The sequence below is a fragment of the Amblyraja radiata genome, chromosome 5 (genome assembly GCF_010909765.2).
Source record: "Amblyraja radiata isolate CabotCenter1 chromosome 5, sAmbRad1.1.pri, whole genome shotgun sequence".
In the NCBI taxonomy this organism is placed as follows: Eukaryota; Metazoa; Chordata; class Chondrichthyes; order Rajiformes; family Rajidae; genus Amblyraja; species Amblyraja radiata.
The window spans coordinates 109,938,665-109,961,237 of NC_045960.1; the positions used below are offsets into that span (position 1 = coordinate 109,938,665).

General features: G+C 43.6%; 1 protein-coding gene across 1 annotated transcript in view; it reads left to right on the plus strand.

The window, feature by feature from the left end:
- The first annotated feature begins 343 nt into the window (after positions 1-343).
- foxo3 (forkhead box O3) overlaps positions 344-22,573 on the plus strand; it is an 82,021-nt gene continuing 59,791 nt past the window's right edge. The window contains exon 1 of the mRNA XM_033021966.1: positions 344-1,221. Within this exon, the coding sequence (XP_032877857.1) occupies positions 610-1,221 (612 nt within the window). The 5' untranslated portion in view covers positions 344-609. The remainder of the gene's footprint in view (positions 1,222-22,573) is intronic.

The following is a 22,573-nucleotide window of genomic DNA, read 5'->3' on the forward strand; positions in this document are numbered from 1 at the left end:
ACTGCCGGGCGGCCCGTGAGCGAGCGAGCGCGCGCGTCCGCGTGACCTCCCCGGCGCGAGGGAGGGAGGGCTCGAGGCCAACGGTCGGTGCTCGAGGCCAACGGTCGGTGCTCGAGCGAGTGGGAGGAGGGGAGGGGAGGGGGGGAGAAGAGGGGCTTTAAACCCCCCTGTCATTAAACTCTCTCTCTCCCTCCCCCCCCCAATCCCATCCATCTCCGTCTCTTTAATCAACTCACTTCTCTGGTCAATCAGTCAGTCGAGAGGGAAGGGTGGAAGGCACCTCCACAGGGAGGAAAGAGTAGTTAGAAGGAGGATAAAAGGGGGGGGGGGGGGAAGGTTGGAGGTGACACCCAGCCCGCTTGTCAAGATGGCAGCGGCGGGCTGTTGAGCCGCCTCTCGCTCGCACCTCCAGTCCACTCCTTCCCTTCAACCAACCTACAGAGCCTTGCGCCCATCCCCTCCCAGGGTAATTGCTGGGCGTCCGGGGCGCTCCTCAGCCCCTCTTTCCCCCCCCCCCCCCCCCCTGCCCTCCATCTTTACTTCTCTTCACTCTCTCTGCCCCCTCTCCTCTCTTGCGGGTTCCCCGCGGGGCTGAGCTGAGCTGGAATCATGGCCGACGACGGCGGCGCCTCCTCCTCCTCCTCCTCCACCTCGCCCCCTCCTCCTCCCCCCCAAGCCGCCACGCTGGACATCGACCCCGACTTCGAGCCGCAGAGCCGTCCCCGCTCATGCACTTGGCCCTTGCCCCGACCCGGCGGCGACTTCCCCGGCGCTTCGTCCCAGAACGACTCGGCCGCCGAGATGATCCCCGAAGAGGAGGAAGAAGAAGATTTGGACGAGGAGCCCGGTCCGGGTGGTGGTGGTGGAGGAGGAGAAGAAGCGGAGCCTCCGGGGCTGGAAGGGTTGAAGCAGTCGGTGAGGGCGAGCGGCGGGCCGGGGGCTTCCCCTCGCTCCCCTCCACCCTCCTCACTTACCCTCAGCGGCGCCGGGGAGGCTCCCTCCTCCTTCCTGGTGTCGCCGGCCGCCCCGGGGCCTCAGCACCGCAAAGCCTCGTCCCGCAGGAACGCCTGGGGCAACATGTCGTACGCCGACCTGATCACCAAAGCCATCCAGAGCTCGGCCGACAAGAGGCTGACCCTGTCGCAGATCTACGACTGGATGGTCCGCTGCGTGCCCTACTTCAAGGATAAAGGGGACAGCAACAGCTCGGCCGGCTGGAAGGTAAATGTCCGTCTCTCCCTTGCCTCTAATGCCCCGTTCCCGGCATCTCGCCACCGGTTTACTGCTTTCACCAACATTTTAACGGGTCTGCACTCTGCACCTCTCCAGCCAGTTATTGCAGGCACTATCGTAATACATCTGGAAACCAGGAACTGCAAGTTGTGGTTTACCAAAAAAGAAAATACTGGGGTAATTCAGTGGGTCGGGCATCATCTCTGGAAGGACTGTTCCTCAGACTGCCTGGATGCAGTTATTAAACTTACCGAATTGTTAGAAACAAACAACCACAGATACTGGTTTGCAAAAAATATACATACAAGGTGCTGGGGCCTGACCCGCTGAGTTACTCCAGCACTGTTTTTAAATAAAAGTGCTACATGTCCTTTAGAGATGCTGCCTGTCCCGTTGAATACATTATTCTCTCTTGTATTTGTTTTGTTTCCCACGGCTTTTTTTTGCAAATAAGGTTTTCAGCACAGCTGAGAACTTGTTCCGGAACACCCACAAGTGGCGTGGTAAACCTATGACAGGCGTTGAGGACGTGCTACTGTTTTTTCACTCCCCCCGTGTCTTGGTTTAAATGAATCTGGTTAAATTAAATATGTCCAAGTGATATTCAGCGTAAAGAAATGCAAATGATGATAGCGTCCTTCACCACCTCGCAATTGCGCTGCAGCCAATGAGCTAAGGGGTGTGATTGTTATGGTGAATTAGGAACATGCCCGCCAGTTTGGATTGAGCAGAGTCCCAAACAGCTACGTGATCGATACTGGTTGATAATTGAAAAGGTCTTATCCCTCATACGATTCGTACGGGTGTATCTGCTGGCCTGGGCAGATTAACATTCAGATTTTAACATTTTAGTCTGTTAAGGCTTGGTTCTGGCTGTGGCTAATGGGGCTAGCCTTAAAGCCAGATAATATTCGTTCAGTGCCCACTACAGTTGTGGCAAGATAGGGTGAAATATGATAACGTTGAGTGATTTTGAATAAACTGTCTTGTTTGAATATTTTGCTAAGTCTGTGCGTGTGTGTGATGGTTGAAGGTTAGCAATGGTAGCACAATCTGTGATGTTTATGTGGCTGTAAAGCATATCCTTTTGAGTGGGGGGCTTAGAGGCAAGGGAGCTTTATATTTATTTTTTATTCTATTAATAAATGCAAACAGAAGAAAGCATAACAAAACAACAGACTTTTGGTTTGTTTAGTTTATTGAAAATGACATTTCTATTGTGCAATAACATTCATAATTTGCAAATTCTAATAGAATAAATAATAAATATAATGAGTACAGCAATAAAATATGTAATGCAAAATTGTGCAAAGAATGTGTAGTCAGAAGAAGTACAAAAATATAGTGAATTAACTGAATGAGGTAAAGAGTTTATCCTGCACCTTAAGGGCACTTTCTACTTGGTTATGAGTTATGACAAAGGGTTGCAAACATGAAATGTTGACTTTTTCTTTCCACAGAAGCTGCCTGACTTGTTGAATTTTGCCAGCATTATCTGTTAGCTTTAGATGTTCAGCAAGTTCATATCTGCCGTCAGGATTTTCCTTGTCGTGGATGGCTAAAAGTGCAGAAAAATAAATCAGTTGGAGGCGCTTTAGTTTGTGCTTGTGGAGTTTGAGCAGCAACTGATGATACCTTGGTTTATCTGGAAAGTTGTTTCATGGATAGCACATTGCAGGAGGTGGTCACTCTGCAGTTCAAGAGTTTGCAGGCAGAGGGGGAACAGACAAAAATGAGTATGTAGGCAGTTCAGACCCTGAGGGCATCTTGGTATGTAATTATTAATCAATTCTGTCCACTAACAGGGAGAGGATTTCTCAGGATAATGTAATTGGAGCCCAAACCATAGTGAAATTAGTAACTTACTATACAAGGAAGGGCAAGAAGGCAATAGACAGATTATACAGTTGTTTTGGTGATCAAAGGTGAGATTCCAGGATGATATTTGCCACCGTTAAGGATACCTCTGAGCAGCTGCATGGTATTAGAACATAGAACAGCACAGGTACAAGGCCTTTGGCCCACGATGTCTGTGTCAAACATGATGTGAAGGCTATACATCTGCCTGTGCATAATTCATATCCCTCCATCCTGGGGAAAAAGGTTCTTGCTTGGCTACCCTATCTATGTCTCTCAGAATGTTACATTTCTATCAAGTCCCTCAGCCTCCAATCTTCCAGAGAAAACAATCCAAGCATGTTAAACCTCTCCTTGTAGCTAATACCTCCTTCTTTAGGCATCAATTTGGTAAACCCCCTCTGCACACCTGTAATGCGCCTGCATCCTTCCTGTAATGGAGCGACCTGAACTGCACCAATACTCCAACTGCAGCCTAACCAAAATCCTACAAAAGCTACATCATGACTTGTATTCAATCGCCTGACCAATAAGGGCAAACATATCATATGCTTTCTTTGCCACACTACCTACTTGTATTGCCACTTTCAGCGAGTAATGGACCTGGACTGTGATTCCTCTGTACTTCAATGCTGTTATGGGTCATGCCATTAATTGTATGTTTTCCAGTTGCATTCTACTACTTAAAAGTGCAACACCTTGCACTTTGTTTAGTCTAGAGACATTTGCTTGGGTTCAACTCCATCTGCCATTTATCTGCCCATTTTTGCAGCTGTTCGATGAACTGCTATATACTTTGATAGCCTTGCTCACAGTATGCAGTCGCATCAATCTTGGTGTTATCTGGTGATATTCTGGAGAGAAGCATAACTACATTGGGACCAATTTGGTGTAAGTTTGAATGATTTACATGTCAACAGTAGCAGGCCAAATATGAAGGTGGATGTCTTTGCTCGTGTTGTTGGGGGATTTAGACTGTGTTCCCAATTAAAATTTGCTTGGCAGTGAAATGGGAAGATATGTAAAAATTCAAAAATGTGACAATTGCTGAATGGTATCCATCTGTACTGTATCCATTCACAAAATCTAAATTATTGCAGCACTTTGTCTTTATTTGTAAACCAATACATTAGCTTGCTTTCTTGGTTTTGTAGATTTTGGATTGGGGAGAAGGATTTTTTTTATAATCTGCTGGCAAGATTAATTTAAGAAGCTGTTCTGAGATGGTTAGACATCAAAGACAAGATTGAACTTTATGGTTGAACTAAAGAAAAAAATAGCAGTATCATTACCATGATGTTCAAAAATTGAGTACTTCGTAAGATGGCTTACTGAGGACAACCGATCAATTCGCGGAACACCTTCGCTCACCTGCACCAACCTGATCTTCAGGTTGCTAAACACTTTAATTCTCCTTCCCATTCCTACATAGCCCTTCCTGTCCTCGGTCTCCTCCATTGTCGGAATGAGGCTAAACGCAAATTGGAGGAACAGCATCTCGGCTTACAGCTCAGTGGTATGAATATTGATTTCCCTCATTTCAGGTAGCCCTGGCATTCCCTCTCCCTATCCCTCCCCACACGTCGCACTAGCTTCTCATTTTCACCCCACAAGCAGCTTACAATGGCCTGTTTCCTTTATCATCGTTACTTTTTTGCACATCTTTCATTTATTGTTCTTTATCTCTCCACATCACTGTCTATCTCTCGTGTCCCTTATCCCTAACCAGTCTGAAGAAGGATATCGACCCGAAACATCACCCATTCCTTCTCTCCAGAGATGAGTTACTCCAGCTTTTTGTGTCTATCTTCAATCTATTTACCAGATTTTGTCCTGCCCATTCTCTCTTCCGGTCCCAGTCGTCGTCCCGTCCCCCCCCCCCCCCCCACACACACACACACAATCAGTCTCGACAAGGGCCCTGACTCGAAACCTCACATCCATATTCTCCAGAGATGCTGCCAAACCCACTGAGTTATTCCAACAATTTGCCTTTTTTTGTAAACCAACATTAAAGTTCCTTGTATCTAAGTAATTTTAATCATTGTTCAATCATGCATCCATTGTGTAACTGTTGTTTCATATTGTACCTATCCAACATTCAGGAATAATTTCATCCCAGGAAAAGTCTTGAAAGTTGACTCATGGATGTGTAGGAAAGAACTGCAGTTGCTGGTTTAAACTGAAGATAGACACAAGAAGCTGGAATAACAGCAGATCAGGCAGCATCTCTGCAGAAAAAGACTAGGTGACGTTTTGGGTCGAAACCTTTCTTCAGACAGTATGTGTGACACCTTAGATTTTTGAATCTCAGCAATGAGATGCTGGATTATAGAGTCATAGAGTGATACAGTGTGGAAACAGGCCCTTTGGCCCAACTTGCCCACACCGACCAACATGTCCCAGCTACACTAGTCCTTCCTGCCAGCATTTGGTCCGTATCCTTCCAAACCTGTCCTATCCATGTACCCGTCTAACTGCTTCTTAAATGTTGGGATAGACCCTCCCTCAACTGCCTCCTCTGGCAACTTGTTCCATACATCCACCACCCTTTGTGTGGAAAAAGTTACCCCTCAGATTCCTATTAAATGTTTCCCCTTCACCTTAAACCTATGTCCTCTGGTCTTCGATGCACCTACTCTGGGCAAGAGATTCTGTGCATCTACCTGACGAATTCCTCTCATGATCTTACACACCCCTCGTCCTCCTGCGCACCAAGGAATAGAGTCCCAGCCTACTCAACCTTTGCCTATAGCTCAGACCCTATAGTCCTAGCAACATCCTCGTAAATCTTCTCTGTACCCTTTCTAACTTGGCAGCATCTTTCCAAAAACACGATGCCCAGAACTGAACACAATACTCTAAATGTGGCCTCTCCAACATCTTACACAACTGCATCATGACCTCCCAACTTCTATACTAAATACATATTGTATTGTCTGATGGAGGCCAATGTGCCAAAAAACATTTTGACCACCTGATCTACCTGTGACTCCACCTTCATGGAGCTATGCACCTGCACTCCTAGATCCTCTGCTCTACAACACTATTGAGAACTGCACAGTTGCCAGTTTTAGAAATGTTGATACCCTCTAATTACCTAGATTACTTAAATGGCTCTCTAAAATAGTTGTCATCAAGGATGTTTGCCCAACGTTGGAGCGTGTCCATTTGCAGATGCAGGACATATGCTGACCATGCTCTCCAAAAAATGGGATGGACACCCATTATGGATCAGCCATGTGCTTTACTATAATAGCCTGGAGTTCAGCTATTGTGATTATACACAGATGAAATCATGCTGCCTGCGCAGGTACCATCATGACAGCCCATGCTACACACTTTCTCAAAACAGACCTCCTTGGAATATGTCCACTGGCTCCCTTGTAGTTGGCAATATGCAATTAGTAGCTGACTTGGAGCACAATGAGGGCAAGACCTGGAAGTGTTAATAGTACATTTTATTTAGAAAATGAACATCTCAATGTTGATAAAAATGCATCTGTCTTCTGGTGGAATAAATAATTTCACCTTCCTCTTCATGTTCCTTATCCATGGTATAGCTCTCAGATGAAATGGTAGTGTGCTGCCCTGTGTTTGAATGGTTTTAACCTGAACGTAAATGATTGAACCTTTCTCTGCAAGGTCTGATGCACTTGTCATAATCTGGATATGTCTGGGTCATCAGGAGAAGGCAACATACTGAATGCCAACAGAACCTGTTTATGCACCAATGGGAATTTAAAAACAGGAATTCTGAGTGGTGTTTGTATTTTTAGATTTTCTCCTTTTTATTTATCTTCTGAATGCAAATGTAAGTCTGACTTGCAAGTCTGCAGGCAAGGTATTTGTCATCTTTTAAGACATCATTTAAATTTGTGCATCTTTGTTAATGGTGTGCACGTTGGAAAGTTGTTTTAAGCTTTACGTTGCATGTTTAAGGTTAGGATTGTTCTGCCAAGATGATAGTGGAGGCAGATTCAATTGTAATGTTCAGATGGGAGTTGGATAAGTGTTTGCAAATATGTTGGGTAGTGTTACAGGAAGATATTAGATGAATGAGAGTAGCTGCAGTCCATATAAAAGGCCAATAAATATTTGCCGCAAGTGGTTTATGACTGCATATTTTGGTTTATGTTCATGTGTACTGAGATGCAGCGGAAAAACGTTTTTGCCTGCTATCCAGGTAGAACATGTATAAATGATTACAATTGAACATGCACAAATGCAAAGAGAAAGGAAAAAGCATGCTCCCAGATCATGTTGGCTACTTTCCTGTGACAATAGTTGTTGGTGGTGGTGGTGGTGATGGGGGGGGGGGGGGGGGGGGGGGGAGGGCGGAGGTAATTTGCATGATGTACTGGGCTGTACGCATAACTCTGCAACGCCTTGTGGTTTTGGATAGAGCACTTTTTAATGACCATAGAAATTGAGATGTTGAATTACCTTCTGGGAAGTAGATGCAAGGTGTGCTTTTTTGGCCATAGCCTGAATTCTTACCTGTATTATGCTTTGGCTATCTCCATCAAATCCTGCTCTTCTCTTCTAAAAGATGAAAACTCAATTAAGTGGCAAACTGCTCCCACGGCAATGTGAGTTTGTGGTAGATGATCAGTATGTGAACACAGAAATGTTATTCACCACCTTGAATATTTTTCTATTCGATGTGCATGAAATGTGACTAAGTGATATCACTCCTTGTCCCTTAATGCTTAATATTTTTATCGAAGTGATGAATGTTAATTAAAATTCTACCGACTTCAAGTTCAAGTGAGTTTATTGTCCTGTGTCCCTGTATAGGACAATGAAATTCTTGCTTTGCTTCAGCACACAGAACATAGTAGGCATTTACTACAAAACAGATAAGTGTGTCCATATACCATGATATAAATATATACACACATGAATAAATAAACTGATAAAGTGCAAATAACAGAAAATGGTTATTAATAGAAACATAGAAATTAGGTGCAGGAGTAGGCCATTCGGCCCTTCGAGCCTGCACCGCCATTCAATATGATCATGGCTGATCATCCAACTCAGTATCCCGTACCTGCCTTCTCTCCATACCCTTTGATCCCCTTAGCCACAAGGGCCACATCTAACTCCCTCTTAAATATAGCCAATATGGCCTCGACTACCCTCTGTGGCAGAGAGTTCCAGAGATTCACCACTCTCTGTGTGAAAAAAGTTCTTCTCATCTCGGTTTTAAAGGATTTCCCCCTTATCCTTAAGCTGTGACCCCTTGTCCTGGACTTCCCCAACATCGGGAACAATCTTCCTGCATCTAGCCTGTCCAACCCCTTAAGAATTTTGTAAGTTTCTATAAGATCCCCTCTCAATCTCCTAGATTCTAGAGAGTATAAACCAAGTCTATCCAGTCTTTCTTCATAAGACAGTCCTGACATCCCAGGAATCAGTCTGGTGAACCTTCTCTGCACTCCCTCTATGGCAATAATGTCCTTCCTCAGATTTGGAGACCAAAACTGTACGCAATACTCCAGGTGTGGTCTCACCAAGACCCTGTACAACTGCAGTAGAACCTCCCTGCTCCTATACTCAAATCCTTTTGCTATGAAAGCTAACATACCATTCGCTTTCTTCACTGCCTGCTGCACCTGCATGCCTACTTTCAATGACTGGTGTACCATGACACCCAGGTCTCGCTGCATCTCCCCTTTTCCTAGTCGGCCACCATTTAGATAATAGTCTGCTTTCCTGTTTTTGCCACCAAAATGGATAACCTCACATTTATCCACATTATACTGCATCTGCCAAACATTTGCCCACTCACCCAGCCTATCCAAGTCACCTTGCAGTCTCCTAGCATCCTCCTCACAGCTAACACTGCCCCCCAGCTTAGTGTCATCCGCAAACTTGGAGATATTGCCTTCAATTCCCTCATCCAGATCATTAATATATATTGTAAATAGCTGGGGTCCCAGCACTGAGCCTTGCGGTACCCCACTAGTCACTGCCTGCCATTGTGAAAAAGACCCGTTTACTCCTACTCTTTGCTTCCTGTTTGCCAGCCAGTTCTCTATCCACATCAATACTGAACCCCCAATGCCGTGTGCTTTAAGTTTGTATACTAATCTCTTATGTGGGACCTTGTCGAAAGCCTTCTGGAAGTCCAGATACACCACATCCACTGGTTCTCCCCTATCCACGCTACTAGTTACATCCTCGAAAAATTCTATAAGATTCGTCAGACATGATTTACCTTTTGTAAATCCATGCTGACTTTGTCCAATGATTTCACCACTTTCCAAATGTGCTGCTATCCCATCTTTAATAACTGACTCTAGCAGTTTCCCCACTACCGATGTTAGACTAACTGGTCTGTAATTCCCCGTTTTCTCTCTCCCTCCCTTCTTAAAAAGTGGGGTTACGTTTGCTACCCGCCAATCCTCAGGAACTACTCCAGAATCTAAAGAGTTTTGAAAGATTATTACTAATGCATCCACTATTTCTGGAGCTACTTCATTAAGTACTCTGGGATGCAGCCTATCTGGCCCTGGGGATTTATCATCCTTTAATCCATTCAATTTACCCAACACCACTTCCCGGCTAACCTGGATTTCACTCAATTCCTCCAACTCCTTTGACCCGCGGTCCCCTGCTATTTCCGGCAGATTATTTATGTCTTCCTTAGTGAAGAGGGAACCAAAGTAGTTATTCAATTGGTCCGCCATATCCTTGTGCCCCCATGATCAACTCACCTGTTTCTGACTGCAAGGGACCTACATTTGTTTTAACTAATCTCTTTCTTTTCACATATCTATAAAAGCTTTTGCAGTCAGTTTTTATGTTCCCTGCCAGTTTTCTTTCATAATCTATTTTTCCTTTCCTAATTAAGCCCTTTGTCCTCCTCTGCTGGTCTCTGAATTTCTCCCAGTCCTCCGGTATGCTGCTTTTTCTGGCTAATTTGTACGCATCATCCTTCGCTTTGATACTATCCCTGATTTCCCTTGTTATCCACGGATGCACTACCTTCCCTGATTTATTCTTTTGCCAAACTGGGATGAACAATTTTTGTCCGAGCCAGGTTTAATAGCCTGATGGCTGTGGGGAAGTAGCTATTCCTGAACCTGGTTGTTGCAGTCTTCAGGCTCCTGTACCTTCTACCTGAAGGTAGCAGGGAGATGAGTGTGTGGCAAGGATGGTGTGGGTCTTTGATGATACAGCCAGCCTTTTTGAGGCAGCGACTGCGATGAATCCCCTCGATGGAAGGAAGGTCAGAGCCGATGATGGACTGGGCAGTGTTTACTACTTTTTGTCGTCTTTTCCTCTCCAGGGCGCTCAAATTGCCGAACCAAGCCACGATGCAACCGGTCAGCATGCTCTCTACTGTGCACCTGTAGAAGTTAGAGAGAGTCTTCCTTGACAAACCGACTCTCCGTAATCTTCTCAGGAAGTAGAGGCGCTGATGACATTTTTTGATAATTGCGTTAGTGTTCTCGGACCAAGAAAGATCTTCAGAGATGTGCACGCCCAGGAATTTGAAGTTCTTGACCCTTTCAACCATCGACCCGTTGATATAAATGGGGCTGTGGGTCCCCCTCCTACTCCTTCCAAAGTCCACAATCAGTTCCTTGGTTTTGCTGGTGTTGAGGGCCAGGTTATTGCGCTGGCACCATATGGACAGTTGCTCGATCTCTCTTCTGTACTCTGACTCATCCCCATCAGTGATACGTCCCACACAGTGGTGTCGTCAGCGAACTTGATGATGGAGTTCGCACTGTGGTTGGCTACGCAGTCATGGGTATAGAGTGAGTACAGCAGGGGGCTGAGCACGCAGCCTTGAGGTGCTCCCGTGCTGATTGTTATCGAGGCTGACACATTTCCACCAATACGAACAGACTGTGGTCTGTGGATGAGGAAGTCGAGGATCCAGTTGCAGAGGGATGTGCAGAGACCCAGTTCTGCGAGTTTGGTAACCAGTTTGGAGGGGATGATTGTGTTGAATGCCGAGCTGTAATCGATGAATAACAGCCTGACATATGAGTTTTTGTTGTCCAAGTGGTCCAGTGCGGAGTGGAGGGCCAGCGAGATCGCATCCACCGTTGATCTGTTGTGGCGGTAAGCGAACTGCAGTGGGTCCAGATTTTTGTCGAGGTAGGAGTTGATTTGCTCCATGATCAGCCTCTCAAAGCACTTCATCACCACCGGCGTTAGTGCCACTGGTCGATAGTCATTGAGGCACGTCACCTTACTCTTCTTGGGCACCGGTATAATTGATGCCCTTTTAAAGCAGGTGGGGACCTCAGACCTCAGAAGTGAGAGGTTGAAAATGTCCGTAAAAACTCCCGTCAGTTGGTCCACACAGGTTTTTAGAACACGACCGGGTATACCATCAGGACCAGGTGCTTTTCGGGGGTTCGCCCCTCTGAAGGATTTCCTGACGCCTTGTAGGAGGTGATTGCATTCAGGCCCCGCCACAGCTGCCGAACATCTGTCTCATCTTCCAGTTTGGAGCAGAAGTCCCTTTTGGCCTTTTTGATGGCCTTACCAAGGTCGTATCTGGACTTCATGTAGGCCACTGTATCATCGGACATGAATGCCCTGTGTCTGGACTTTAGAAGAGTGCGGATCTCAAAGTTCATCCAAGGTTTCTGATTGGGAAACACTCGGAAGGTTTTTGTAGGGATGCAGTCCTCCACACATTTCTTTATGAAGTCTGTAACGACTGTGGCGTATTCGTTCAAGTCCGTTGCCAAGTCCTTGAACATTGCCGAGTCTACAGACTCCAAACAGTCCTGGAGTTGTTCTTCTGCCCCCCCCCCCCCCCCCCCCCGACCAGCTCTGTGCTGTCCTCACTTCCGGGGGTGCGCTCTTCAATTGCTGCCTGTAGGAGCAAAAAAAGAGCCAGGTCTTTCAAAGTGGAGTTGCAAAAAAGTGGTATGAATTTGAAACTTCGCCTTGGGATCAATTGAAAATTTATGGCGAAGTTTCAAATTCATACCACCTTTTTGCAACTCCACTTTGAAAGACCTGGCTCTTTTTTTTTTAAAGCTATCTCTCCTTGTTTGGAAAATTTTCTGAATTAATATCTTCACCTTGATTCTAAGGAAAACAGTTAATGCAATCTAATTCTTTGTAGCTCTGGAATCATTTAGTTAACCCTATGCTACACATCTTTTAAGACTAATGCTAGTTTCTATGGTCTTCGTATCTAAATCTCACGTAATTCCAGCGATCATCTATTTAACATTTGGTATTGCTGTACCATAATGTCTTACCCTCTCTCTTCTCTTCTTTCCCCCCCACAGTGTCACGGGGGTCAGCATTACATTTATGTATAGTTTAATAGTTCTAGCTTTCTACTGTTTGGGTAGTTCTGCCAGTGTTTTACTCATTCTTGTAATCTATTAATAATTGATTTTTTATATCCATGCTGCCAAAAGAAACTAGTGTGCAAAATATCCTCTTGCATCGTTCTACATTCCTGTACAAGTCCCATAAAGCTGAGCTCAATGTTTTTAATCACAGCCTTAAATATACACAACAAATGTGCCAATTGTGCTCTGAATCGACAATGCCAACAATTTCAAGTTTATCCTCCCAATCAAAAATGGTTATTCTGAATACTGGTCCCTGGGTTTTAGACTATCCAGCTGGTGGAAACCATCTTGCCAAAATCTATTCTATCAAGTCCTTAAGTTATATATGTGTCAATGAACAAAACTCTGGTGGAAAAAACAGGACAAGCAGCATCTGTGGAGGGAAATGAACAGACGCATTTTGGTTCGGGACCTTTCTTCAGGCTGTTTCGGTCCGAAGAAATGTTTTGACCAGAAATATGATCTGTCCATTTCTCTTCATACGATATTCTGAATATCGTCTTCTTTAAAATCATGCACAATCATAGCAAATATTCCTTGTACACCATATAACTTAAAATTTTGGTCAGTCACCACTTAAAACATTAACCTTCCATATAATATTAGAGTATTAGAAGCAACAGTAGGCTGGTATGCCATTCGAGTCTGCTTTGAATGAATGAATAAGTTTATTGGCCAAGGAATTGCCAATTGTCTTGCACACACATCCTGCTTTTTAGTTTTTGTCAGTTGTGGAATACAATAGAATAACTGAAAAAGTAAATTGTTAATGAGTGTAGATCCTTACAACCTGACTTGCAACCTGAAAATGACCAGCTTGTTTTTTGTACTTTTGCTCTCAAAACAATCTATGCTAATATTTCACCAGCTTCTTGAGTCGTTATCTTGCAACTTATTTGCCTCTTATGCCTTTTTGTCTTAAATTCCAAGTAATATTATTATATTATCCTGTTTCATGCAGATCTGCTTGTCAAATGTCCAATTTTAATTAACCCAGATCTAAACATTGCAAAGGGCATAACAAATTCTGGCAGGAGGACTTTAATGTCAAATGCCAAGAACGTCTTTGTAGCATCAACACCGACCAAGTTAGCCAAGTCCTGAAGACCTAGCTGAGTCTGCAGCAAGTAATAAAGACAACATGAGCAATAAGCCGAAGATAGACACAAAATGCTGGAGTAATTCAGCGGGAATAGAAGGAATGGGTGAAGTTTCGAATCGAGGCCCTTCTTCAGACTGAGAGTCAGGGGAGAGGGAGACTAAGCGATAAGGATGGGGAAGGTGTCAAAGCGAGACGTCAGAAGAGATGAAGATCAAGGAGAATGTAGGTCAGATCATTGTTAGCTAGGAGAAGGTGACAACAAAGCAAACAGATATAAAATGTAATTAAGGAAACAGTCAGACTGGTCGGAGAACTGGGAAGGGGGATGGAAAGAGAGAGAGAGAGAGAGAGAAAGAGGGGGGGGGGGGGGAGGGGGGGAGAAGCAAGGGTTACCTGAAGTTAGAGAAGTCAATATTCATGCTGCTGGGGTGTAAGCAGCCCAAGTGAAATATGAGGTGCTGTTCCTCCAATTTGCACTGGGCCTCACTCTGACAATGGAGGAGGCACAGGACAGAAAGGTCTGTGGGACTGGGAGGGGGAATTAAAGTGTTTAGCAACCAGGAGATCAGGTTGGTTTAGGTGGACTGAGCGGAGATGTTCAGCAATACCCAAACAACCTCCCCAACCTCTACAGATGTGCTGCAGAAAGCATTTTATCAGGATGCACCTCAACATGGTTTGGGAACACCTTCATCAAAGACCGTAAGAAATTACGGAGGTTTCCACAAATCAGCAAGGCCACCAACATAAGAACCAGTCATGCCCCGGTCACTCCCACCTCCCCTCTCCCATCAGGCAAAAGGTACAGAAGTTACTACCCATTACTGATGCCCTTGTCTCCTTTTCACTTCTCGCCTTTGTCACTTCACTCAACAGCCTTCCCATCTACAAGTATCACATGCCAGGCTTTGCCCTGTCCCCAACTCTTTTTTCCAGCTTTTCCCATTCTTCGGTCTGAAGAAGGATCCTGTCACAAAACCTCCCTTCAACATTCCCCGGGTGTTGCCTGAACTGCTGAATTTCTCTAGCACTTTGTGCTGTGCATAACATATAAAATATTTAGTCGCCACTTTAATCTTTGGTTCAGATATTTACAACATTTGTTAAAGTTATGAGGGAACTGTCAATGTCCTTGGTATATGAAAGGCTGAGTGAATTTGTGGAAAGTCATTGATGTTTGAAGAGTTGAAATGTGAACCTGTTCCCAGTAATGGAGAGCACAGATTTGCATGAGAAATGGTTGTCGTGAGCACAAGCTTGGATCTGATTGATTGGCTCAAATGAAAAGGCACACTTGCAGTGGGGCAAAACTTCACTGATTCCATGATTTTGGGATTTATTGTTTCTTCATTAATGCCATGTAATTCACCAATTCTTGTGGAAATATTTGGTTCAAGATTGAGCTATAGAAATCTTTCCACCAAAAAAATAATTTTTTTGCATGCATCGTCACTTTAAAAAGCTAACATTTTCTTGGTTTAAACGTCTTTACATGCACAGTTTCCACAGTTCCAGGAATTAGAATCTAATTTGCCATGTTGAATGGTGCTGCTTGGTGAAATGGTTGCACTGTGTCAAACTTGGAAAAAGTCCAGCGAAGCTTGCGTGAAGGTTTTTACTTGAAAGAATTGTCATATGATCATCCTGAATTAAAGGGGTATTCTGAAAGGACAAAAGGCTTAAGTATTAGTTAGTGATTTCTCTCACAGTTTATTACTGGAATATAGTTTAGCACTGATCTCTACTTTTACAGGAAGCAAAGATTAATTTAAATGTCATTTGTGGAGTTCATAACAATTAACTCGACTTTTATCCATTACAAGCCTTGGTGATTTAATCTGTTTTGGCTATGAATGTTGGGAGTACACCGAGTCTAATATTGTGGAATTATACAGCATAAAAATGAGTCTTTTCAACCCATCTCGTCCTAACTGTGAAGCCCAACTGCACTAATCTCACTGGATTGTATCCTTTTATGCCTTTTTAATCCAAGTACTTGTCTCAAGGCCTTTTTAAACATTGTAATTGTATCTGTCTCTTCTACCTTTGCTGGCTTGTTCCAAATAACCACCATCTTAACCCATGGGATCATCTTTAAATTTCTTCTCTCTCCTTAAACCTGTGCACTTTAGATCTAGACTTCCCTTGGAAAAGAGATTCTAGTGATTCCTGTCCCCTAAGGCAATATTCCACCACTGACGCATAGCCACCAACTGCGTAGGCGCGCCTGACGGGTTCCCGTTGTGATGCCAGAGATCCCCGTTGTTACGTGAGTCATGGCAAACCCTCCCCCAACAGCGCAGGCGCGGCCAGCAAGTGGGAGCGCGACTGCAACGTTTTTAAAGTTCAAAATGGCAATAACTTGTAAAATATCACCCCCTCCCCTCCTCCCTCTTCCCCTCCCTCTTCCCTCTCCCCTCCTCCATTACCTCGCCATCCCTCTTCCTACCCCTATCCTCCTTCAGCACTCCCTCCCCTTCCTCTTCACCCTCTTTCCCCTCCCCTCCCCCCCAACTCTTTCCCTCCCTCTCCTTTCCCCAACCCTCAGTAAATCCCTCCATCCCGTCATAACCCCTCTCCCCTTCCTAACCCCTTCCTCTCCCTCCTCACCTCCCCGCAGCCCTCCTCTCTCTCTATCCCCCACTCCCTACCTCCCCCACTCTCCCTCCTCGCCTCCCCCACTTTCCCCTCCCTACCCCCCTCCTCTACCTCTATCCCCCTGCACCCCCACTCCTTACCTCCCCCCTACCCACCCCCCACAATGAAAATCGCGATCTTTTCTTTAAATGAAACCTCCCCCTATCCCACCCCCCACAATGAAAATCGAGATATTTTCTTTGAATGAAACCTCCCACCCATCCGCGATGAAAATCACAATTTTTTTAATGAAACCTCCCCCTATTGCACCCCCACAATGATTTTTATTAAAATGGAATTCTCAATGAAAATAGTGTTTTTTCTTTAAAATATCCTATGCACAATGTAAACTGTTAATGAAAACTGAAGAATTTGATTAAGTTTTTTTGAGAATCGTGTTTTTTTAATGTAAATGAGATTCGTGATGGCATTGTGATGTAATTGTGAATGAAAATGGAAGAATTTGATTAAACATTTTTTTTTAAAATTGCGATTTAAAAAATATATAAATGAGATTTGGGATCCCATTGTGACATCATTGTAACGCGGCTGACAGGCAGAGCAAGTGGAAAAGTGTATTTTGTAAAGTTTAAAGTTTAAAATATCAATAACCTGTAAAATATAACATCAATCTGAACAAAACTCATTTAATTTACATCAAAGGACAATAGTGAGTAAGATGGGCCAACAATTGTAGCGCTATCATGTATCGTTTTGGCATTGGGAGTAGGTGGGGTGGGGGAGGGAGGGGAAGGAGTTGAGTTTCTTAAAAATGGTCCATTTTGTGATCTTCCATAACTTGATGCTGCATTATGTGTTTTTTTTTAACATTTTTCCTCCGCCTTTTGTAAGATAAAATTTTTATTCCATCCCTAGATAGCAATTTATCAATTCTGAGATTTAATTGCTATTAACCTAACTGCTGTAATGCAGGTGTCGCCTTGGCCAATGAAGGTAAGTATACCAAATACTGGGCTGGAAGGAGTGAGAGTAGGGGCCAGTCTTCCAACTCAGTTAGAGAGTGAGCAGGGGTTTTGCCTTCTGTGCCCTTGAGTTTGGCTATGGTTCAAGGAGAGGAACAACTGTTTGCTGGATGATTCAGACAGAGGCAACAGCTGGAGGGAGTGACGAAAACCTTTTTTTTTGAAAAGGCTTAATTTAATCATCTTGCGAGAAGCAAAATTCGAGTTGACCAGTGCTAGCTTGAAATGAGAAATTACAAGGGATTTCAGGAACTGGAATCTCCAGGGAAATCGGTGGGTCAGCCTGCATCTTTGGCAAATATCATCTGGCCTGCTGAGTTCGTCCAGCACTCTTTGCTTTGCTGAAGAGAGGCAGGAGAAGTCAAGTTATTTTTGCTCCAAAGATAGGGTATTAGCAAAAGGTAATGGAGAGGCCAGAAGTGAAGAAGCAGATAAGGACATATTGCATTTGTTACTTTTTAAGTTAATTGTTGGCTTGTGAAATTTGGAAATTTAGCATTGACCAATTCTCATTTTGCTTGAACAGATAGATGCTGCTGCCTTGAACTCCATTCCTGCTGGTGAGATTACTTCAAAAGTATTGTTGAGTAGAGTACATTTAGAATGGTGAGATATTTCAAGTCAGGATGTTGTTGTATAATTTGAAGGGAACTTTCAGGTTGTAAATTTTCTTTGTCCTTTCCAGCATTGGAAAGTTTTGCTGAAATGTTGCAGTACATGTTACATTTTATAGACAATACATACTTTAGTTACAGTGCATCATAGATGGAGACGCTCAATGTTAAAGAAAATCACAGGGTAACCCATTTGGCTGTTGGATATGATGCCACTGACAATTTTTTTTTTTGTAGTTGAATTATTTCTGTGGCTGGTTACTTTGTTTTTGTTGAAGATGTTCATTGTGTGGCTTTAGTGAGAAATAAAAATCCTTGGTAGAATTGAAGTTAATGTAAGGGAAATATCTCTATTTTTCCCCAACAGCGGATGCTAACTTTTGAAAAGGCTTCAAATATCCAACAATATTTGAAGACATCTTTCAGACTTGTGCGACAGCTGCACAAGTGGAATGAGAATTAGTGTCAGACCCACAGTGCAAAATTGTTTATAGTTCTTATGAATTTATTTGGAAACCGGCTTTTATTTGGAGGACCTTTCGTCACATATTCTGGTTCTGGTTTAGATGCTAGAAAAATGGTTCCTATGATTGCAATTCAAGTAAAATGATAAAAAAAAATATTTGCAGTAGATTTGATACATATGGAATGTTAAATGCATTGGGGGAAAATGGAACTTAGTCTCAAATTCCAGCATTTGTGCAACAACCAATATGAAGTTTACTTGGTGCCCTCCTTAATGTTTGGGACAAAGACCCATCATTTATTTATTTGCCTCTGTACTCCACGACACATGGTTTCACAGGCGTTCGTAATAAGCGAGTTCGGTATTCCGAAAAACGTCAGCGATCATGGGATTCGCGATAAAGAAAAAGCGAATGAAACGCTGGCTTGCATAAACTGTGTATAAATTCTTATCTTCATTCATAATTTATGTGTAAAAATGTATTTAATCTGAGGAACGGAGGTGCCGGGTAGCGGGAGAGCAGGGTATAACAGCGAGAGAGGGGGCAGATGCGAGTGGGAGACGGGGAGAGGCATTCTCGGCACTGGCACTGGCACTGGCACTGAGGGGGCCAACCGACAGCCCCTGGACAAGGCGAGAGGCGCAGCCGACGGTCCCCAGGAGCCGGACCAGAGCCAAGCCGGAGCCAGCGCCGCGCTGGCTGCAAGTCCGTGGCCGCCACCGCACAAGGCTGGCGTCCCATCAGTCCAGGGCTGCCGGCCGATCCAAGCTGGAGCCAGCCCCCCCCCCCCCCCCCCTCTGCACCGGCTGCAAGTCCAGGGCCGTCACTACTCCGGAAAGTCAAAGAAGCCATTATGAGACTGAGAAACAGCCAACATTAACTGTTTGGAACATCATTAAGAAGAAAGAGATCACTGGTGAGCTTACTAATCGCAAAGGGACTGGCAGGCCAAAGAAGACCTTCACAGCTGATGAAAGAGGAATTCTCTCTATAACAAAGAAAAATCCCCAAACACCTGTCCGACAGATCAGAAACACTCTTCAGGAGTCAGGTATGGATATGTCAATGACCACTGTCCGCAGAAGACTTCATGAACAGAAATACAGAGGCTACACTGCAAGATGCAAACCACTGGTTAGCTGCAAAAATAGGATGGCCAGGCGACAGTTGGCCAAGAAGTACTTAAAAGTGCAACCACAGTTCTGGAAAAGGGTCTTGTGGATAGTTGAGGTGAAGATTAACTTGTATCAGAGTGATGGCAAGTATGGAGGAGAGAAGGAACTGCCCAAGACCCAAAGCATACCACCTCATCTGTGAAACACAGTGGTGGGGGTGGGCATGCATGGCTGCTGAAGGTACTGACTCACTTATATTCATTGATGATACAGCTGCTGATGGTAGTAGCATAATGAATTCTGAAGTGTATAGACACATCCTATTTGTTCAAGTTCAAACAAATGCCTCAAAACACATTAGCCGGCGGTTCATTCTACAGAAAGACAATGATCCCAAACATACTGCTAAAGCAACAAAGGAGTTTTTCAAAGCTAAAAAATGGTCAATTCTTGAGTGGCCGTCAATCACCCGATCTGAACCCAATTGAGCATGTCTTTTATATGCTGAAGAGAAAACTGAAGGGGACTAGCCCCCAAAACAAGCATAAGCTAAAGATGGCTGCAATACAGGCCTGGCAGAGCATCACCAGAGAAGTCACCCAGCAACTGGTGATGTCCATGAATCGCAGACTTCAAGCCGTCATTGCATGCAAAGGATATGCAACAAAATACTAAGCATGACTACTTTCATTCACATTACATTGCTGTGTACCAAACATTATGGTGCCCTGAAATTGGGGGGACCATGTATAAACACTGTGGTAATGTCTACATAGTGAAACCAAAATGTATAAAAATTGCCTTTATTAAAATCTGACAATGTGCACTTTCACTGCATGGGATCTTTTTTTCTATTAAAAATCTCAAATTTTGTAGTAGAGGCAAATAAATAAATGATGGGTCTTTGTCCCAAGCATTATGGAGGGCACTGTATGCCAATATTGAAGCAATTTCTTCCCTTGCTCCCTTTTTAACCAACTTTATGCTTCAAGGTTGCCAGCACTACTTCTTTTGTAATATCAATATGTTTCAGGACATCACTGTTTTCTTCCTTGAACTCTCTAGCTTTCATGTCCTTGTATAGATGAGCAATATTCATTTAAACCTAATCCACCTCTCGTGGTTCTGCATATAAATTACTGCACTATTCCTTATGGGAATCTCTCTGCCTAGTTACAGTTTTGTTCTCAATATATTTAGAATCTTTTGGGATTCAATTTTAGTTTATCTGCCAGCGATATCTGTTTCCTTTATTCACTCTTTACCACCTTGAAAATATGCTACATCCCTTCACATTAGAGGGATTCGTTTGATCCCAGCTGTCCATACCTGACGTAGAACATGGAGCAGTACAGCACAGGAACAGATACTTTCGCCCACAATGTTCATGCCAAACACAATGCCAATCTTCTCTGCCTGCATGTGATCCATATCTCGCCATTCCCCGCATCTCCAAAGCCACTTAAATAGCAGTATCATATTTGCATCCTCCACTATTCCAGGCACCCACCGCTCTGGGTATGATAAGCATGTGTCTCCTTTTCCTTATCTATGGCCTTGGAATCCTTCTTCAACTATAGTTTACGGATCATTCACAGCTGCCAACTTTCCTCTTCATCTTCCACTGCTGGCATCTATACAGATCCCTGGCCCATATAACTCTTATCAGCATACTCAGCCCATGATTTACGATTGAGGTAATTCCTGAGCACCACCTTCCACTCTGCGTGCATGATAATCACTTTCTTCCTTGCGATATAAAGTTCTGCATGTGGTTTGGATCTACAGCCATGGAGGCATATTGTAAAACCCCCTGATTAAAATAAGAATACTGGAATTATTGTTTTTCTTTAACCTTAAATCTAATTGAACCCATTAGCAATAAAAGGTGCAGCAACGTAACACATTGCCCATGACAATTGCAATTTTACCCCACGCGTACTTGCTCTGTTTTACACAATTTGTCTTACGCAATTAAGTACGCAAAACATTTTTGAATATGCACTGGTCATTGCATGGACGAGTTGGAGTTGAAAATGCTAATGAAAGATCATGATTGTAGACATGTATTTTTAAGCACATGATTGTCAAAGTATAAATCATTGCCAAAATAGTTTATAAATTTGGCATACTTTTTCTCTGTCCTTAAAAGCTAGATTAAAAAGTGTCGAATGAGTAATCTGCTCACCAACATGAACAACAAGGGCATCTTTGTTGTTATATTTCTTTCATATTTTTGTTGATATATTTGTTTGATATAACGAAGATACAGTACATTTAGCCCCTTCACTTTTACCACATTTTATTACGTTACTGCCTTATTCTAAAACGGAGTAAACATTTTTTTAAAATCATCAATCTACACACAATACCCCATTTTAAAAAAAACAAACAAACTGGTGTTTAGAAATTTTTGCAAAGTAATTATAAAAAAAAATACTGGAATATCACATTTACATAAGTATTCAGGCCCTTTACTAAGTACTTTGTTGAGGCACCTTTTGCAGCGATTACACCTCAAGTCTTCTTGGGTATAATGCTACAAGCATGGCACACCTGTATTTGGTTAATTTCTCCCAATCTTCTCTGCAGATCCTTCCAAGCTCTGTCAGATTGGATGGGGAGTGTCGATGCACAGGTATTTTTGAGGATGTAACTTAGGAAAATGGACAAGGGAGAGCCAGTGGATGTAGTGTACCTGGACTTTCAGAAAGCATTTGATAAGGTCCCACATAGGAGATTAGTGGGCAAAATTAGGGGACATGGTATTGGGGGTAGAGTGCTGACATGGATAGAAAATTGGTTGGCAGACAGGAAACAGAGTAGGTATTAACGGGTCCCTTTCCGAATGACAGGCAGTGACTAGTAGGGTACCACAAGGCATGGTGCTAGGACCGCAGTTAATTACAATACATCAATGATTTGGATGAAGGGATTCAAAGTAACAATAGCAAATTTGCAGATGATACAAAGTTGGGTGGCAGTGTGAACTGTGAGGAGGATGCTATGAGAATGCAGGGTAACTTGGACAGGTTGGGGGAGTGGGCAGATGCATGGCAGATGAAGTTTAATGTGGATAAATGTGAGGTTTTCCACTTTGGTATCAAACAGGAAGGCAGATTACTATCTAAATGGCATCAAGTTTGGAAAAGGGGAAGTACAACGGGATCTGGGGGTCCTTGTTCATCAGTCTATGAAAGTAAGCATGCAGGTACAGCAGA